This window comes from Amphiura filiformis, chromosome 15, assembly GCF_039555335.1.
Source record: "Amphiura filiformis chromosome 15, Afil_fr2py, whole genome shotgun sequence".
Taxonomy (NCBI): domain Eukaryota; kingdom Metazoa; phylum Echinodermata; class Ophiuroidea; order Amphilepidida; family Amphiuridae; genus Amphiura; species Amphiura filiformis.
The window spans coordinates 21,912,434-21,933,705 of record NC_092642.1 but is presented as its reverse complement, the minus strand read 5'-3'; the positions used below and the strand labels follow the sequence as shown (position 1 = coordinate 21,933,705).

The window sequence follows — 21,272 nt, the reverse complement described above, 5'->3', positions numbered from 1 at the left end:
ATTTGTCTCAAATATGAATGAATTTTAAGAAACATACGGGATATGATGAACCAATGACCTGACGCCATGATAGCAGGCTCTATTAGTTGTTTTATATACAATGCATATACCGTGTTGTCATAATACCAATATTTGGCATAATATATAACGACTAATATTTAGTATTGTAAATATGCAGTTCATATGCACAAACGAACACTGATCTTTATGATATTCAGGTTGTTGTACATCTCATATAACATGTCATATAGGAGGTCATATGTGTTGACCTTCTCCTATTGTATTTGTTCATCTGTGTATGGAGAGGATTAGCGCCATTAAACGCCATTAAAACTCCATCAGTATTAGGGCGTAGTTCAGTGAACTCACCAGATTGCTATTCCAAGTACTTTGATAAATACAGATAATATGTATTGATGGGTCGAGGCGATTGCATTGAAAACCTAATACATTATTCATAACAGTTACGTAATCAATCGATAGTGCGGACACTTTTCATTTGCAAACCACCAAAATTCGTGATCTTTTAGCGTTGGAAAAGAAACCACGTGAATAGAGTGCCCTCTCAAGAATATCAACTCTCTGATACAGGTTGTGTAAATACTACATGAATATTCATGAACTATACAGATTCCATTCTTCTCTAATAATAAAGATGTCAATCACTCTCCCAGACGACAGTTGCTTGGCGCTTGTAAACAAATCGAATAATAGTGCTTGATAACAGCTAAAAAAATAGGCTAAAAACACATTTTCACACAATTTTTTCCGGATTTTTTTATTGCACATGATAAGTAGACATATTTTCTTACGTATAAGGTAATAATATATTTTTTCTGGAGGTAAAGCCCTTCAACACTTTGTTTAACCTTAATGTGTTTCTTTCCTTTGATCATTTTCGATTTTTATTTTCAGAGCATCAATATACCTACAATGGAGTTGATGACCAACTTCATAAAGTGTCACGCGGCTGTTCAATTGGTTACTTCGGTTGCGGTGCCTAGCCTCCAGTCCGCACTAGAAACATGGCATGAAGCAAAGAAACAAACATTACGTCCCTGTCTGACCCCTGAAAGATGTCCACTGAGGAAGAAACCTACCACAAAGAACAAGTTTTGCAGGTCATGCGTGGAGTGGGGCGAGGCAATCCAAGAAATATGTTTTCCAAAGACTTGGGAGATTTCTTGGAAGAATGTTTCTCCGTCCAATATATGTCAAGATCCTATTGAGCTATCCAAAGTTTTTGTGTTTCAAACACCATCCGAACTAGAGGACCACCATAAACAACAGCTACGTGATTTTGATTCTGGTAGCTTGCTCAAAATAATGATGTATTTCAGAGGATACCATAATGAAGATATGGATGTATACAATGCCTTAAAACAGGTATGCATATACGAATACACATCGGGTTGCATTTGGACATTTAGATGCCCCTGCGTGCGGACTGTGCGTGTACGCAGTGGCGTATAATATAGACCTTTTTCTGATGACGTCACCTAATCGATATTGGGGTCTGAGATGTAAACAAACAACACGTGCACTGCGTTTCTCACGTGTCCACGATGTAAAAACACCAAATACTGCGTATTTTCTCCTCTGTTTTGTCATATTTCACGTTAGCTTCCATAAAATAATTGTTTAAACGGGAACTGTATACTAGTTACCTTTGTTCCAGTTATAAAATACAAAAGATACGGAAAAACCGCGATGCTATTCAAAATTCAATCTTTGTTTTGTTTCACAATTTTGTTTACTTTTTACACCGTGGCGAACTATACGCGTACTGCGAGCTGGCAATTCCGCGCAGGACGCCTAGCGTGGCGCAAAGTTGATCGCTCGCGCCGGCGCGGTATTTGCGTTTGGGTGCTAATGACTCGAATGCTGGACCCCAATATCGATTGATTGGTGACGTGTGAGAAAAAGGTCTATAGATCGAGATTTTGAAGTCAAATCTAATGTGAAACGTACCAGCGCCACGTACATGAGAACCTTAGGGACTGTCCAGCAAACACAGAAATGTTCTTTGTTATTTTCAAAACGTTTTAATAACATTTAAATGTCGGGTTATATAAAGGTCATGGAAACATTTTTAAAACATTATTGCAAATATTTTGGTCAAACATTTTTCGCAAAACAATTTTTCAACCCCAAAATAACATTTTGTTTATAATGTTTTGTATCAAGTTTTCAAAAATGTTTTTGGAATGTTATTAAAACGTTTTTATACCCTTTCTATAACCAGACATTTAAACGTTTTCTGTAAAACATTTTGTGTTTGCTGGGCTGTTGGGGGATTCTGATTGGGGGGAGGTCTTGAGGGGGAATCTGAATTTTTTACTTGAACCGTGAGGGGGAATGTTAAGTTTCAAATGGAGAAAAAAGGGACAACAAGTGAACACTTTTGGTGCCATCACGTGACATTTAGTTTAAAACAAGCATTTTGACTGTTTTGTAGTGAATCAAGGCCCGATGCCATTGCTACCATTCATTCTACAGTTCATTCTTAAAAATATCAAACTCACTCGATAGTATCGACCATAAGGTATATTCGAGCCTAATTTGGACACCTTCCGGATATATTCTCTTCATATACCTTGTAATATTAATACATTTTCGCTATAATGCCCATATTTGGCAAACAGGCCAATGGTGCTAATTCTCGCTATTCGCATAGACATACCACCTAGACCTGTAACTGCCCATCACTAACCATGGCAGTAGGTGAAGCCACGTATCCAAGGTGATTTTGGTCGGGTGGTCGGACGCGGAGAAATAAGCGTTCATGTCTGGAACGAAAAACGCGATCGTTTGCGTGATTGCTGCGCCGTTATCGCCCGCGTCAAACGCAAAATGTTCTGTAGACGCGAACATGTCTGCTTGTTTGCGTCCGGGTTTCGTCCTTGTCAAAATCGTTGCTAAGCAGTGTTGACTTCACTACGCAAACCAAAGTTATAGGTCTAGGTTCTTGTTTGTCTGGGATTTTTAGTTTGTCAATAAGGGGCCGCCAGCACGCAAATCGATGTATCAGGGAAAAATTGATGTACATTTCAAATCACATTAAGTATTATTGAGTATCGAATATGTAACACCTTTATTTTGACAAACTAAAAAATATTGTCACGTTTAGTTTGTCAATATAACGGTATTATTCGTAATCGATAGAGAAAAACTTAATTGTCACATTTTCCCACGATACATCACGATTTTTCCCATGATACATCGCAAACCGCTGGCGGCGCCCTTATTGCGAATAGCGAGAATTACACATGAGCAAGGAAACTGGTTATTTGCATAATAAATACACTATTATTATAATTTTCTATCGCATTGTGTATAAATGATATGTCTAATTGTATTGGCTGTGGACAGCGAGATGTAAATTGGGTGATAATGTCACAGCTCATTATAGTTTGTCACTTGGTGTATGGCAACTTGTTGTTATGTAATTCTTAGGTTCGACTACCCAGTGACTCCCCTTTCTTTTAGAACTGTATCATCAAAATGCCATAAAATAATGCGGAAAAATTCTCTTATTTCAGAAACTTCGTATTGTAAATTTTGCAAACTTAAAAAAAAAAATATAATTTTGTTCCATGGGAAATTTTTAACCGATTACTTCTCAAAAATGTATACCAAACGACCCACTGTTTTCAAAATTTTGTACCCGATACCTTCATTCTGTTATATCCAATGACATGGTTAATTGGCAACATACTTTAAACCTGTTAAAACCTGAGCTGACAGTGACTGAAAATAATACTTTGAGCGATATTTTTGTTATGATTTATAATTGTTAATAACATATTGACAAGAAATAATTTATGCATTAAAATGTATAATATTTGTATTTATACTTTTATATTCAATGCCATATTCTTCACCTAATTTTAAAGGTGTTCCAAATTCGGAATGAACTTTGCCATTTGAAAATGAAGGACCAGTTTCGGATAGAGGACTCGACAATGGACGAATATTTTCAAGATATTCAGACTCTCATAGAAAGCCTGACGCGTGTCAACAAGATTTCACATGAAGATGGTGACGTCAAATCCCGCCTTAACCAGGTACACCGTTTTGTAATGTATATATATACACGCATATATGTAGCTCCCCAAACCACTACCATACCTACTAACACAATGAAAACGTTCCCGAAAACCGTAACCCATCTACCCACATCACAAGGTCCTCCCTTATCAGAACCACATCCCTACACACCCCAGGCCCCTCCCCCATTAATAGCATCCGATACACACCCACAAACTCATCTGACACATTGCTTCAAAATGGTACTTCTAAAATAACAACACCGTGATATCAATACCGAATTGATAAAAGCACATTTTACCATGTTTAATTTGATCTCCGTCTGTGCCTCATTATATAATACAGATACGAAAGTCTTTGCCTACATCTGAGGCAACAGAAAACGCTAAAGCTCCACTGACGCAAACCATGAAGGAATTCTTAGCAGATGAATTTCAAGGAATTGCTGCTTGCGAAGATGAAGTCCTTAAACAGCTTAAAGAAGAAAGAGAAGAGAATAAACGGAGAGAAATTGCTTTCGGAGAAATGATAGAAGAGAAAGTTAAACCAATAAAAAGTTGATGTCACAAATTCCAGCAACAGAAATTGCACAGCCGAAGGAAAGCAGAGGTACGCAGATATCAAATTGTTCAAGTATAAAATGTTAGATATGGGTAGATTAAGGAATCGGATAGCAACGTTTGTGTGGAAGATACTGCATTCTGAATACGAGTAATATCCTTCTGATATCATATAATTTTGATTTTTTGAAATTCTTTATAAATCTAATGATATGTACTTAAAGTGTATGTAGCTGGGAGGAAAAGCCGACCTTCAATTGATCATTTTCACCTTTCATATTGAAGATATAGATTTCTTTCTTAAAAAGACCTACATTTTTTGTTGTTTGTGGGGAAAAAAATCAAAATGCAATTCGATATGTCTGATGTGCTCTTAGATCCCACAAAAATACGCAAAAACGTCGCTTAAACGAGCCCTTAATAAAGCCCTTAATAAAGAGTGAATATTATTCAACAGCCATATGTTCTACTTTAATCATGTATACAATTATTTTTGCCTTTTAGGGAGCCAAACAGACTCCTGCGGAGAAAGTGATCTCAAAGGTTGCCGAGATGCATTGGTAGATTACTATACCAGAACGTACGGTAAAATAAAGAAATATCCGTGGAGCTCTTCGTACTCTGAAATGATTCCACTAGGCGAAGTTTTTACAAATATTTCTATGCTTATAGAAAAACCCGGACTTTGTCAATCGGCAAAAGAACCTTTGCAGGCATACGAAGAAATGTTTACCAGACGGTCGAACGAAAATAAACCATTTACAAGAATGATTCTTAAAGGGAGACCTGGATGTGGGAAAACCACAGTAGTGGAGAAAATTGCATATGATTGGGCTGTTTCAAATTTAAACCCTGAACAGATGGATGAAAATCGTAAACCAAATAAAAACACGGCTACAGGGGCACATCAATCTCCGTGGGACTTCATTGATTTGCTCTTTTTGCTCAAGATTCGATGGATTGACAAGGATGCAGAACTTGTGGATGTCATATTTGCTCATGAACTCCTTCCGGAAGACTCAAACTTCTCACCCGAATCTCTACTTCAAATCATAAAGGCAAATGAACATCGTGTTTGTATCATTATCGATGGATATGATGAAAGTCGAATAAATTATATGAGTGAAGATCAATCTGGTTCTTTATCAAAACTACTTAAAAATTTAGTTTGAGAAAATGCCGTGTTTTAGTAACAACACGGCCTAACAATCTCACAGATTTTTCCAAGAAATGTAAAGACTATACTGTTTTCGAGATCACTGGCTTTTCGGAGAGCCAAGTGAATACGTATATAAGTAAAGTCTTCAAAGATTCACAGAGTCTGGCGAAAAGTTTGATAAGCTATTTAAAATCAAACCATTTTAACCCTGGTATAGCAAGTGTTCCATTAGTAACACAACTACTTTGTCATTATTGGCAAGGACTTGAAAGTGAGGGCGAGCCTCCGACCATGAGCACAATGACAGAACTCTATTGCGATCTTTCCGACTATATGATAGAACATTATTTTGCCAAACAACCGATAAAAGAAAGTGAAAAGGATCAAACGAAACAAGTGATACGAGTTACGCAATTGTTGTTAGGAAGAATCTCCCTCAAATGTCTCTGGCCTCCTAACAATCAGTTAGTATTTTCTTCAGAAGAGTTAGCATCATCTTCTGGATCTGATGACTTTAACCCATCACTGGCTTGTCAACTTGGCTTTCTACTAAAGGACGAAGCGTCTTCTTCTGGGGGGAAAGACAACCACTCCAGACGACGTCAAACATTAGTATCGAGTCTGAAAAAGAAAGTTTGTTACGAGTTCTTCCATAAGACGTTTCAAGAATATTGCGCTGGCGTATACCTAGCTGACTTAGCAGATACTGAGCAAAAGATGTTCCATGCATATTTACGTCAGTTACGTAACATTTTTGATATTTTACACGTTCGTCTGATATTGCTGTTTGCTTGTGGAATAACAATCAATCCTGTTTCAGCATTAAATATTTGTAAGTATCTAATGCGCATCTTCGACGAAGAAATGAAGCCTGAGATAAAACAATTCCAAAAAGTAAGCCTAGACATAAGCAAGTATGAGCGATTTCAAGAGTTTTTGAATTTACTTTTACTTTGCCTATACGAAGGTAGAATCAAACAGTGTGAAGCATTTCTGCCACTTTTTCCCGATGGAGAAATGGTATTTTATGGGACCACATCTGAAACTGCAATGGCTGTCAATCATTTTGTGCAGAACGCCCCTCCTGATTTCGTTAAGTCTTTACGCATTACGGGACCTCCAAAATTTGGCCGTTGGGTAAGTACATCGGAATATAATGAAATGTTGACTTCAGTCAGGTTTCGAAATGAACTTGCAGACATATCTGAAAAGCCATTAGAGGTACAAGATGAACTTATTACACGTCATTCAACGAAGTATCCCATCGTTAAAGAAATGGAAAAAGATGCTGGCCCGTCGTACGCTCTTGCACAAGTATCACTGTGGCACATATTTGAAGAATGGCAAGCGGTTGAGGAAGGATCATTAGAGCATTTTTGTGACTGTTTAAGACGAACTACATCAATTCATATCTTGCAAATTCAAGACATCAACTTGTCTGCACAGATTGATTGTATCTGTTCAATCATACGAGACAATTGCCTACCGTTGTTAACGTACCTTGATTTGCGAAACACGGAGATGATTGATGACCATTTCATCGAGCTTTCGCGAATTCTTCACCATTTACGAAACCTCAAGATATTAAACCTATCCCTAAATCACGGAGGGAAAGGTATTGCGGACTTGGCGATGTCAATGGGCAGATTGCAATTAGCCTTAGAAACAATCGAGATTAGGGATAACAAAGCTCCAACAGAGAGTACCAAGGAATTGTGGGAGATGATTCCTTCCTTACGTAATCTTAAAACACTGTTTGCTTATGACAATAGTGTCGATGATAACGGATTACGGGTACTCATCACGAACGTCCCTCAAACTGAAGCCCTGACAAGTTTGTCTCTCGATCTCGACCAGATAACATTGAAAGCAGAGAAGGACAGCAATGGATTATTGGAATTTTTTAAGGCGGCTACCCAAAGTCATCTGCAAAATTTATCGGTACAGAACATTAACGCACATCATGAGGATGTTTTAAAATGTCTCTCATCTCAATTACCAAAAATGAAATCATTCAAATGGATTATTGTAGGTGCACGTGAAGCAACTGACGAAGAAGTGTCCCAAGAAGTGTTTAGTGATCTTATTGGTAACCTGAAAACGTCTAGTTTGGTCAACTTTGGTTTGCTGAATATCCGTTTAAGTGCTAGCCAGTTGCAGGAGATACTCTTTTTATTCCGGGAAAGAAAGTGTGAAAACTTTGGGTGAGTAAACTCAACTGTTTATTAATTACGTTAATATTCTAGTCAAACAGTAACCCAACTGTCTAATAAAAATTACGCTTGTTTTATTCTTGTCAAAAAGTAACAGTAAATTATTCAAACATGACTTGCTTAGGACCAACGAATAGACGACGCGCTAGTTGAGCAAAAAGGCAACTAGTCATCAGGACAGGCTGCTCCTAAAAGTAGATCTGACCATCTTTGTTATGTCATTGTATGTGTAACCAGATGAAACACAAGTAATTTGTTCCGGGAATCTGTTCTTCCTTGAGGAATTGTCTTCATGCCTAGTTACAAGTGACGTAACGGTCAAAATATCCAGACTAGCTGCATGGTTAGAATACTAGCACGTCTGGTAACAAAATAGTCTGTTTCGGACGTACGGACGGGCGCTTAGGCTTACACACTGGATACATAATGTTGGCAGTTAGTGAGTTAAAACCGTGATCATTAATGAAGAAAAATATTAGTAAATACAAAGTAATATAAAGTAAGTCATGACAAATGAAACATCGGTATTTTCTCTTTTCTTTTTTTTTTACTCTAGGCGGTGTGCACCGCCAAGGTTCGTCTCGGAATATGAATTTTTCAGATTGATGTGAAAGTAACATTTAACTCCAATGTATATTCGAACTGCAAACGTTGCAACGCGACATGTGGAAAACATTTCCCAAACACGACGCATTGAACGCCTTGGAATCTCATTGATCAGTTTTACACCAGAGAGTTTACACGTCGTCAAATTTATGTCACTCGTACAACTTTGAAGTATAATCTTGCTCATATGATAGGTCATTAAAAGCTTTGACTTATATGTGAGCTGGTTAGTGATTATCACAATGACTGACGGTGAAGCTCAGAAGATGTGGAAGATGCTTCTACGTTATTTATAAACACGTATTTATAAATACGCACGTGACTACCTCCGCGCTGCCATAACAGCTTCTACACAGCTGGTGGTCTTCTTGTACATTTGAATGCAACTGTCAATATAAGTGGGGACAACTGCATCGCAGTCCTGCTTCCTGAAGATATTGTGTGAAAGGTGGAAATTGCACCATTTTTGGAGAAAGCAGCGCAAGGAGTTAAGTTTGGAGAAAGCAGCGCAAGGAGTTAAGTTTGGAGAAAGCAGCCCAAGGGGATAATCCTTTGGAGAAAGCAGCACCATATTTGTGTGAGGATTTTATACGCAAGGATATGCAAGTGTACAAAAAGCTCTATGATCACCTACAAGAAGACTGCTGGTTAAGTACTGAGTAGTTAAAATATTATTGTGATTGTGTGATTATTTTTGTATATATGAATTTGTTGTCATATATTTGTACCAATCATATCTTTCAATTAAAGACTTCAAACAGTGTATGTGTGTTGTGCATTCGTGTGAATTTGGGTAAGAGGTGATTTTGGCCTTGAGTCAGTACGGCTCGTAACAACTAGTTCACCTACCTGGGATCTACTATCTCCTCAGATGCCAAGCTGGACAAAGAGATTGACAGCAGATTGGCTAAAGCAAACAGCGCCTTTGGCAGACTGTACAAACGAGTGTAGAACAACAAGCACCTGAATAACAAGCACTGGAGTGACTTCATTACCAACGTCGAAGTCCTTGAGCAAGCAGACATCCTCAGCACTGAGACTATATGACACAACTACGATGGGCAGGACATGTGCATAGAATGGAAGACCACCGCCTACCGAAGATAATTCTGTATGACGAGCTGTCATCGGGGCGACAAAATGTAGGGGCACCTCTAAAAGGTACAAAAACTGCCTTACATCATCCTTGAAAGCCTGCAACATAGACCCCAGTCACTAGTCTACCCTGGCTGCTGACCGTATTGTTTGGAGACATACCAATCAGCAAGCTGTCTCTGCCTTTGAAGTTACGAGAAGAACCCAGATAAGGGACGCACCATTAGATTCTCAGGGGGGGGCATGGGAGTTTGGGTCAGGCAGAATTTTTTTTTCGCCGCCAAAGGCGGTGGAATTTTTTTTTTTTCGCCTCCGAGAGCACCAAAAAAATTTTTTTCGCCGCCTTCGGCGGCGAAGTATTTTTTTTTTTCAATTTTAATTTTTATACAAAGTTGGGTGGGTGAAATTTTTTTTTTGTACTCATCAGTGAGGCAAATTTTTTTTTTTTCGTCTCACTAGTGGGCAAAGTTTTTTTTTCGTCTCACTAGTGGGCGAAGTTGTTTTTTTCAAAAAACTCCCATGCCCCCCCCCTGGAAATCTAATGGTGCGCCCCTAAGACAAGAGAAAGAGACGGAAAGAGAGCAGCATTAGGAATCCCACCACTGCAGATGAGACTTTTATCTGCAATTATTGCAGTCGGACCTGCCTATTGCGCATCAGCCTCGTCAGTCACCAGCGAGCCCGTCGCGGCAAACATGGACAACAGCCTTTAGATCTTCGTTAGCGAAGCCAAGCCGAGAGAGACTCCCGGAGTCATGCACTTCTATTGACTGATTTGTCTCTATGGGTAATTTTGACCACGGCTTTGTTCCAGTCTGTGTCCTTACTTATTCTCTAAATAGTCAACGGGTTGAAGTCACAGCTAGCTTGATTGAAGAATTAAAATTAAAATTCATACACTCCTAGATAGTGAGAACCAATCAGAGCAAGCGTTAATAAAATACGAGGCATGCATTAATGCTGTACAATTGTGCGAGCGCGCACTCCGCGTAGTACGCGCAGTGCTTTTGGACGCGTTCGTTTTTCTCGCGGGTTGATGCATTTACATATGCTTGCATTTTCCAACATTTTTAGTAACAATTTTGTTATAAAAATAGCAAAAATCACGAGATTTTTTTCTCGTGTATGAAATAGGTTAAAAAATGCATATCACTTGTTGCTCGAGAAATTATACAAAATAATGCACTTGTACTGAGACGTTGATGCGTCTTATGCACTCCCCATTCAGGGCTTGTGCGTTAGACGCATCAACATCCCAGTATACGTGCATTATTTTGTACAATTTCACTACCAACAAGTGACACGCATGTATTATATGAACCTGTAATTAATTTCAATTAAAATTGCTTAATTAATGATTGCTTAATGGCATGGGTAGTATATTGGATTAATGATTGATTGATTGATTATTGGTGATTGATAGATACCCGTAGATTTATAAATTAATCATTGATTGAATGATTATTTCAAGTAAATAATTCAGTTCAAACATTGAAACAGCTTAGTACCATTTAAGTAATTTCACACGTTAAAGAGGGAAAAGAACCACACCGTACAGCAATTCAAGTTTTTTCATGACAAGAAAGGTCATTATTCTTTTAATCGTCATTTTCTTGTTTGCGTCTACATGTGCTTAAGGGCTGGGGTATGAACGTTTGGACAGTATTTATTTTGGGACATCAGAGCACATCAGACATATCGAATTGCATTCTGAATACAAAGAATGTCATTCTGATATCAAATAATTTTGATTTTTTGAAATTCGCAATTTAATACACATTTTATGGCAAATCATTAAAAATTGATATTTAACAGTACTTGAAGTAAACTTTATAAATCTGATGATTTATACTTACAGTGTATGTAGGTGGAATGAAAAGCCGACGATCAATTGAAAATTTTGACCTTTCGTATTGAAGATATGGATTTTTTTTTTCCCAAAACACCAAAAAAAAATTAGGTCTGTGTTTTGGGGGAAAAATCCATATCTTCAATATGAAAGGTCAAAATTTTCAATTGACCGTCGGCTTTTCCTCCCTGCTACATACACTTTAAGAATATATCATTAGATTTATATAATTTACTTCGAGGACTGTTATATATCAAAATTTGTCATAAAATTTGTATTATATTGTGATTTTAAAAAATGAAAATTATTTGATATCAGAAAGACATGCTTCGTATTCAGAATGCAATTCGATAGGTCTGAGGTGCTCTCATGTCCCACAAAAATACTGTCGAAACGCAATAAACGCTCATTTTGGATCCCTTAAAAAGAACATTAATTTACTATGTGAAATAATTATAGCAATTGTAGAACTCTTAATCTTAAACGTTTATCTTAAGACTTTGCTGGTAGACCTGTGCTGTCGTCACGCCGATGCGCACGTCGTTACTGCGCATTTCATGGCTTTGATATGCGCAGTAACGATGTTCACTAAACGATGTGCACATCGGCGTGGCGTCACATGACATCTAACGGCAAAGGCTTATGGGATTTACTGAAAATGAAAAGGTCGATTGAACATTTTCAATGTTCAAAAGAAGTAAATCAATATTAATGCATACAATTTAGTGTAAGAAGGCAACAAAAGAAGCGAATAATAATAATAATGTCGTAAAGAATATTGATTTTATTACAATTTTCGGGCCTCGCCCTTCGTCAGGTGACAAAAATAGTGCAACACTATTTTTGTCACCTGACGAAGGGCGAGGCCCGAAAATTCGTGTAATAAAATAAATATTCTTTTACGACATTATTATTATTATTCGCTTCTTTGCTTCCTTCATCAAATGTCGACGCAGTTAATTTTCTATTTTCCAATTTAAGTGTAATATGTAAATGTTTATTTCTAAAATTTGAACTAAGATTTTTTTTTTAATTTTAATTGATTTTTCCTTTGAAATTCTTTCACACACATACTTCCTGAATAACACCCGATTATCAGGCTGCTGATATGTCCAAATATACACTAAGCCAAAAAAGAAACTTATAATTTTTCACAAGGTCATATCTTAAAATCCTGTCTATCAAAATTAACCAAAATTACACACAGGATTGCCTCAATACTCTACTCTAAACACATATCACAAACTATGCAGTTGTCCAACTGACACAACAGCAAAATGCACTGACATGCAACACCTTCCTGAACCACATTCACAGCGCAACAGATTTCTTTGGCTGGGTTCCAATTATTCGCCTGTGAATGTGATCCTGGAAGCTGTTCCGTGTCAGTGCATTTTACTGTTGTGTCAGTTGGACAACTGCTTGGTTACTGACATGTGTTTAGAGTAGAGTATTGAAGTAATCATGTGTGTAATTTTTGTTCATGTACAGGCGAATAATTGGAACCCAGCCAAAGAAATCTGTTGCGCTGTGAATGTGGTCCAGGAAGGTATTGCATGTCAGTGCATTTTGCTGTTGTGTCAGGTGGACAACTGTTTGGTTACTGACCAGTGTTTAGAGTAGAGTATTGAAGTAATCCTGTGTGCAATTTTTGTTCATTTTTATGGAGAGGATTTTAAGATAGGACCTTGTGAAAAATTATAAGTTTCTTTTTTGGCTTAGTACAGAGCTAGGCAGGATACAATATCTTTAGATTTGGAACATTATAACTTGACCATTTAATTTTTTCGTCTCTTATGACTTCTAGATTTTGATATTTGCAGAAAATATACATTTGAAGAAACCAGTTTTTACACAGTAACCATGGTAACGCATAGGGTAATGCATTTGTGGTGTACACTCTTTTACATTTTTATTAACTAGGATGCATAGCACCTATACTTTCAAGTTATACTCCCTCTAATTAAGATACAAAATACTAGTTTGCGTCTGACGACGCCTGTCAATCAAATTCAAAAACGATTTGTTAAATTTTTTGAACGCAGCTCTAGAACAGCGTGCCTTATTGTTAATTTTTCACCTTCAAACATACAAACTATCATGTCAACAATACCTTAAAAAGTTGCTTTTTGCCTCGTAAAAGGTGCACTCCTGAAACAGGGCATATCATAGTTAATTTACACGCACAAATAATTTCACTAAAAGTCACCATTTTACAGTTTAAAATAAGATCTGGCATTAAAATTCGCTTTGTAAATTACAAATTTACTGCACTGCACATCAAGCAATTCTGTCTATACAAAACTTTTTCCGTCGATCGATCAACACATAAGTATCATATTTTTTTTCAAAATACACGGTGCAAATTCCACTATAAATACAAAAAGCTTTTACTTACAAGCTGTATCAAAATGATTGGTACCCATCAGTTTTCATTGATAATGGATGATTCTGACACATCAAAATTCAAACCAAATAATTTGAAGATTAATAATGTAGTCATAAATAACATTCTGGACATTTCATGTGTTTTCAATGTTGCATTTGGAACAGGCAGGCTTTTCAGTAAATTGATAGATACTCAATCATTTTGATATAGCCTGCAGAATCATAAAAATGTAAGTCATACATCAAATTGCAGATTCATGTTGGAGCGCGGGAAATAAGGCAAAGAAAAATCTAGGAAATCTAGGGCATTTGTTGTGTTTAATTTGAGCAAAATTGTTATAATTATGATCATGTTACTACTAGAATTTGAAAGCATCGGGCTTTAGCATCGAATGTGAAGCTATCGGTGAGCAAATTAAATGCTAGATTTCATGCGCAACAAGGATCACCATCGTGATAAGTTTATATGACATAGTACTCGCTTAAAATTGTGTCATGCATTATCCGACAAATTTGAAATAGCTAACCCGGCCACACTGATATATACCTTCTTCAAAGTAGCATTATCTGAAGTTTGTGAATTCATAGGTTCAACAAAGTGAAGATATCTTACTCTTCCCACAATGCAATTCTCCCATTTTAATTTCCTGTACCAATTTGCTCTCTAGTGCAACATCGGTCGACAGTGACAAAATCAACCTCAATAGTCAGAGCACATCCAGATGTTGCAAAATATGTTCATTTCTTAACTATCTATCTTTAATTTTTCTCGAATTGAAAACAAAGTGATATATCTTGCGCCAAGGGATCTGGGAAGGGTAAAATATCTTCTTTTGGTTCTTGTTGCGACATCTGTTCCTGATGGTGTAAATGGTTTATGATGGGGTTGCTCAGCTAGACGTATCTATTGACTTGGTCTTGTTGGAGGTCGTTACTCTGAGTTGGTAGCTGTTTCTGTTAGCTCTTGTTCTGCCGAATGATCTTGTGGAGGAACTTCTGAACTTGACTGGAGGTTTGACTGTTGGTGGCTGATGGAATGTTGTCACTGGTTAAGCAAAACTTGGATTTTTGTTTGCTTCAAAGGTTGAAAGTCTAAGATCTTAGAATTCTGTTTTTCCTAAGCGTTTCACAGTTAAGTAATGATGTTTAAGTATGGGATAAGTACGGGAAGATCTCTATCAGCTTTCTGGTTATAGTAATAGTTCCATTTTTATGTTGCCTTTTCTTTTTCAAATGAATGCTTGACTTATTTTGGATTTACTGGTCTTGACTGTAGTTGTTTTTCAATCAAACAATTTGCACACAGCGCAAGCGTACTCGGTGCCCCAGCCAGGAAAGGTTCCAACCTACCGAAAGAGAAAGTACATGCTTGGGCATGATACTAACTCGATCTATCCAACCGGGGATGGCACCTCACGTGTTCATGCAAAAGCTCGGTAGTGCAGTATGTATTGGGAATATAGAGTTTGCTATTATCTGTATACATGAAACTGAACCATTTAATTCGCCAATAAATGTCAACCGATGTTCCCGGCTGATGCCATGGCTTTTAATTATTTCCTGGAACTATGGCATGGACTCGATTGGTATGAAAGAGGGTTCATATTACAAAATAGCTTTCCATAGACTTTGTGTACAAAATAGGGCCCGCGTTCCGGCTCTAAGTCAAGTTTCCCTTTGATATACAAATTTGATATCATTTTAATCTGGTCAAAATTCTGCATAACATATCTGAAAATGACTTCACATTTCTACTTTTCTACAGGTTTGTCAATAATCATATTTGCACTTGCTTCTAGAACATCACAGCTCTACCTTCCCTTGGAAATACGCTGCTTCAGTTTGAAATTGGACTCCAACGTTGTCTGCAAATTGTTTGTCAGAATCACTGAAGTCCGTAGGACGACCAGCTGCGTCTCCAACATAAACAGCACTTGCTTTATCGACCATCTCAAACTGGTTCAGTTTACACGTGTAGTAGTCCCACATTCCTGTCTTTGGTTTCCGGTATTTGTTGTCGAGAATGGATGCCATTGCGTACATTGGAATGTCCACTTGAGACACGATTTGTTCTATTTTATCCATCCATTCAGTTTTGCTCTGTGCTCCCGATTCAATACCATTCTGGTTGCTCATGATAACGTTATTGATTTTATTCTTGTGGTTTGCTTGCAGTTTTGCGACTACTCCATCGTATTTAAACACCCAGTCGTTCTCATCCTGAGGGAATGTGTAACCACTCTTTGTTTCTATAAGTGTACCGTCCAGATCAAAACTAGCAAGTTTTGTACTCGTACGCATTCCATTGGCTTCATAATACAACAGTCCATCAGACGTTTCAGACCACCAGCCACGTTGACTATTCAGTGGTGGGTATTGACGGGACAGTCGTCGACCTGATGAAGCATATACGTCTTCGAGGAAATATTCAGCAGCAAACTTCCAATCTGCGCCCGGATATGATTTCATCGACGCCGATCTGAAATAGACCGATGATTTATTGTAGTGGCGGGATGCGACCTTCTTAATCGCAGTATAATCAGTTGTGTTCATTGAATCTCCATCGGTATAGACAAATTCCCTTGCAGAATCGTCAAAACTCACCAGTTTAGAGCATATTTCTGGGTCGCAGTTGAGTTTAAAGCAGTTAGTTGTCCCAGGTATTTTCGGCCCTTTCCATGTACCAACCTTTGTCCAAAGTTCATCAGGTGTGGCCGATTTGTAAGCTTGACACCAAACTATATAGATGTAAGACGACTCATAATGCAAGGGTTTGGACTCTTGATCTCCATCTGCAACATTTTCTGTGGTAAATAGTGGAATGCCCTCTGACGAGCAATCATCTTTAGTATCGCTATCCAGAGTTGCTTTCGCAACAAAATTCGCCACTTCTTTGTCGTCAAATTCTCCATTACAGGTGAGAGACCATTCATATAGTACAGCAGACGTGTCCTTGCCAGTTGATATCCACTGACTAGTAACTGAGACATCAATGCATTGTGTGCCGGCTTTTATCGTTGAAATATCTACCAAACGTTCATAATCTTGTCCATCTTCAACAGGAACGAAAAGATCCTTACGCACTGCAACCTTTACATACTTTAGGTATTGATATTTGAGCATATCAGCGAGTTTTTCACCCATCGCATAGAGCGTAGCAGCAGGATTTCCGTCCGTTTGAGTGGCAAATGCCGACGTATCACAAACTCTCAATTTTGACACTCCTCGCACTTGTAAGTACTCATCTGCGCACTCAGGCATTTTACACGTACAAGCCGGGTGCAATGCGGACACATACATTCCTCTGAACCAAGCATCCAACTCTTCATCTGTATCTAAATCTTTTCCAGGTGCAACTTCATCTACAACTAATTTCTTTAAGTTTTCATGAACATCATTACCAAAAAACATGTCTCTTAGTAGACGAATTTGATCTCTCATAAGCTTTGCTCCTTCTTGAAACTCTGGGGTCTGTACACCATCTACTGTATATGACCATCCATAATCTACTGAAGGTTTATCAAGAATGCTAGAGGTACTAGCGGTTACAGTGCCTCTGTATTCTGGCCATTGGTTAATTATACGAATAGTCCCTTCAAGGTTTTCTTCTTTATCGTCATATTCGTGCTCTCCATCAAATTCGTACTCGTTCAGTTCTATTTCCGCATCAGATGTGCACAGAGAACCTGTTTCATCGAAGAGTTTTGAGTTTCCCATCACATACAGCTGGATGTCTGACATCACTTTTGGTCCTCGAGTGTTGTTAGATCGATAATGTAGTATCCAAGAAAATGGACCATTGATGCTGTCCAAATAGCTTGTTTTGTGGATTTTGCCATCGACATTGACATACGGAGTTCCACCTGGCTTAACGGAACAGCATAAGTCATCGGACTCTGGACTTAGCTTCAAAACATATGGCACCGATATGTGATCCCATAAGTGTTGACCAACATCAGCTACTACCAGCTACTATTATCATTGAAGTTATACTTGTTCCTTCCCAATAAATTAAATTAGAATGAAAAACTTGTTAAATTTACGCACTTTAATGCATACAAAAAGCCAATTAAGAAAAGTTCAACTTTTGTTGATGAATAAAATTTCATAAATGGCTATATGATTACTCACTGAACCATAAAACATGTTTGAAAAGTGTAAAAATTAATTCATGAACATCTTAACTTATGTTATTTTAATAAAAAACAAAAAATATATAGAAACATTCCTTTTGATTAATTTTATTCAAGTGAAAGAGGTCTGAAACCAAAAGTCATGCATAAAAAGCCTATGTAGAAAAGTGCAGCATTTTTTTGGCCGAAAATTTTATAAATGGCTGTATTTCTCAGTGAAGATGATAACAGATAACAAGAAAACACCATTCACTTGATGCTTAACTAATCAGCCTATGTTCTAAACTTTAAAACAAGAGAATTGATCAAGCCGTTTTTGGATTTTACCAAAAAATCTTAGGGGGGGACTTATTTTTTGGAAACCGTTTACACAATAGAACAGAAAAACCTTGGTTTTTCGATTTGATAAACCTGATTTTCAATCGAAAAAACAGGTTTTTCGAATCTGATTGTCATAGTTTTATTTGATAAACCTGATTTTTCAATCGGAAAACCAGGTTCTTTGAATTTGATTGTCATAGTTTTTGATAAACCAAGTTTATCGACCAAGAGACCTGGTTTTTCGCCGATAAACTTGGTTTTTCAATTCGATTGTCATAGTTTTGTTTGTGATGAACCTGCTTTTTCAATCGAAAAACCATGTTTTTCGAATTTGATTGTCATAGTTTTTGATAAACCAAGTTTATCGACCGAGAAACCTGGTTTTCCGCCCATAAACTTGGTTTTTCAATTCGATTGTCTTAGTTGTTGTTGTTGTTGTTTTTTTGGGTTTTTTTTTATAACCCTGGTTTTTCAATCGAAAAACAGGCTTTTCGAATTCGATTGTCATATTTCAATTTTAATTAATATTAATTTCAATTAAACTTGCTTAATTAATGATATATATTGGATTAATGATTCAACGATTGATTGGTGATTGATAGATACTCATAGATATAGATAGGATGATTTAAAAATGAATTATTGATTGAATGATAGTTTCAAATAAATAATTTAGTTGAAACATTGAAACAGCTAAGTACCATCACACGATAAAGACGGAAAAGAAACACACCGTACAGCAATTCGAGGTTTTTTTATGACAAGAAAAATAATTATTATTCTTTTAATCGTCATTTTCTTCTGTGCGTCTGCATGTGCTTACAAAGAACATTAATTTACTATGTGAAATAATTACTAGCAATTGTAGAACTCTTAATCTTAAACGTTTATCTTGCGTCAGGCCGATGCGCACGTCGTTACTGCGCACTTCACGGCTGCCAATTACGCAGTATTAAATGATTTTGCTAAACGATGTGCACATCGGCGTCATGGCGTGGCGTCAAATGACGTGTACCCGCAAAGTCTTACGGGATTTTAATATCGAAAAGGTCAATTGAACAGGTTTGAACTGTTCAAATCAAGTAAATCTATATCAATGGATACAATTTAGGTACAATATGTAAATTGTACTGAGATTTTTTTTTTTTCAATTTTAATTGATTTTTCCTTTGAAATTCTTTCACACACGTACTTCCTGAATAACAACCGACGCGACTATCATGCTGCTAATACGTCCAAATATATTATTTGCTTTATATCAAATACTGAATTCCAGTCTCCAGACGAAACATTTGATAGTGCAGGATACAGTATCTTTGGATTTGGAACATTATAACTTCGTCTTTTATGACTACCTAGATCTTGACATTTGCAGAAAATATACATTTAAAGGCTTAAAGCAACCAGTTTTTACACAGTAACGCATAGGGTAATGCATTTGTGGTGTACACTCTTTTACAACATTTTTATTAACTAGGATGCATTACACCTATATTTTCAAACAAACTATAATGTCAACAATACCTTTAAAAGCCAGTTTAAAAGTTGCTCCCCTGAAACAGGGTATATCATAGTTAATTTACACACACATATAATTTCACTAAAAGTCACCATTTTAAAATAATATCTGGCATTAAAATTCGCTTTGTAAATTACAAATTTACTGCACTGCACATCAAGCAATTCTGTCTATACAAAACTTTTTCTGTCGATCGATCGATCAACACATAACTATAGGTATCATAATCTTTTCCCGAAATACACGGTGCAAATTCCACTACAAATACAAAAAGCTTTACTTACAAGCTGTATCAAAATGATTGGTACCCATTAGTTTTCATTGATATTGGATGATTCTGACACATAAAAATTCAAACCAAATAATTTGAAGATTAATAATGTAGTCATAAATAATACATTCTGGACATTTCATGTGTTTCCAATGTTGAATTTGGAAGAGGAAGGCTTTTCAGTAAATTGATGGGTACTGAATCATTTCGATATAGCCTGCAGAATCATAAAAATGTAAGTCATACATCAAATTGCAGATTCATGTTGGAGCGCGGGAAATAAGGTAAAGAAAAATCTAGGAGACCTAGGGCATTTGTTGTGTTTAATTTGAGCAAAATTGTTATAATTATGATCATGTTACTACTAGAATTTGAAAGCATCGGGCTTTAGCATCGAATGTGAAGCTATCGGTGAGCAAATTAAATGCTAGATTTCATGCGCAACAAGGATCACCATCGTGACAAGTTTATATGACATAGTACTCGCTTAAAATTGTGTCATGCATTATCCGACAAATTTGAAATAGCTAACCCGGCCACACTGAGATATACCTTCTTCAAAGTAGCATTATCTGAAGTTTGTAAATTCATAGGTTCAACAAAGAGAATATACCTTACACTTCCCATAATACACTTCACCCATTTTAATTTCCTGTACCAATTTGCTCTCTAGTGCAACATGGATCGACAGTGACAAAATCAACCTCAATAGTCAGAGCACATCCAGATGTTGCAAAATATGTTCATTTCTTAACTATCTATCTTTAATTTTTCTCGAATTGAAAACAAAGGGAGCCTGTACAATGTAATGGGGTTGTTATTTGATCAAATGAAGTGATCTGGGAAGGGTAAAATATCTTCTTTTGGTTCTTGTTGCGACATCTGTTCCTGATGGTGTTAATGGTTTATGATGGGGTTGCTCAGCTAGACGTATCTATTGACTTGGTCTTGTTGGAGGTCGTTACTCTGAGTTGGTAGCTGTTTCTGTTAGCTCTTGTTCTGCCGAATGATCTTGTGGAGGAACTTCTGAACTTGACTGGAGGTTTGACTGTTGGTGGCTGATGGAATTTTGTCACTGGTTAAGCAAAACTTGGATTTTTGTTTGCTT

General features: G+C 37.0%; 1 protein-coding gene across 1 annotated transcript; it reads left to right on the top strand.

Annotated features, from left to right (window-relative positions):
* Positions 1 to 4,458: 4,458 nt before the first annotated feature.
* LOC140170799 (nucleotide-binding oligomerization domain-containing protein 2-like) lies at positions 4,459 to 5,782 on the top strand. Its single transcript, XM_072194019.1, has 2 exons — positions 4,459 to 4,606; positions 5,115 to 5,782. Exons 1-2 carry the CDS (start codon positions 4,459 to 4,461, stop codon positions 5,780 to 5,782), a joined length of 816 nt encoding a protein of 271 aa, XP_072050120.1.
* Positions 5,783 to 21,272: the final 15,490 nt, after the last annotated feature.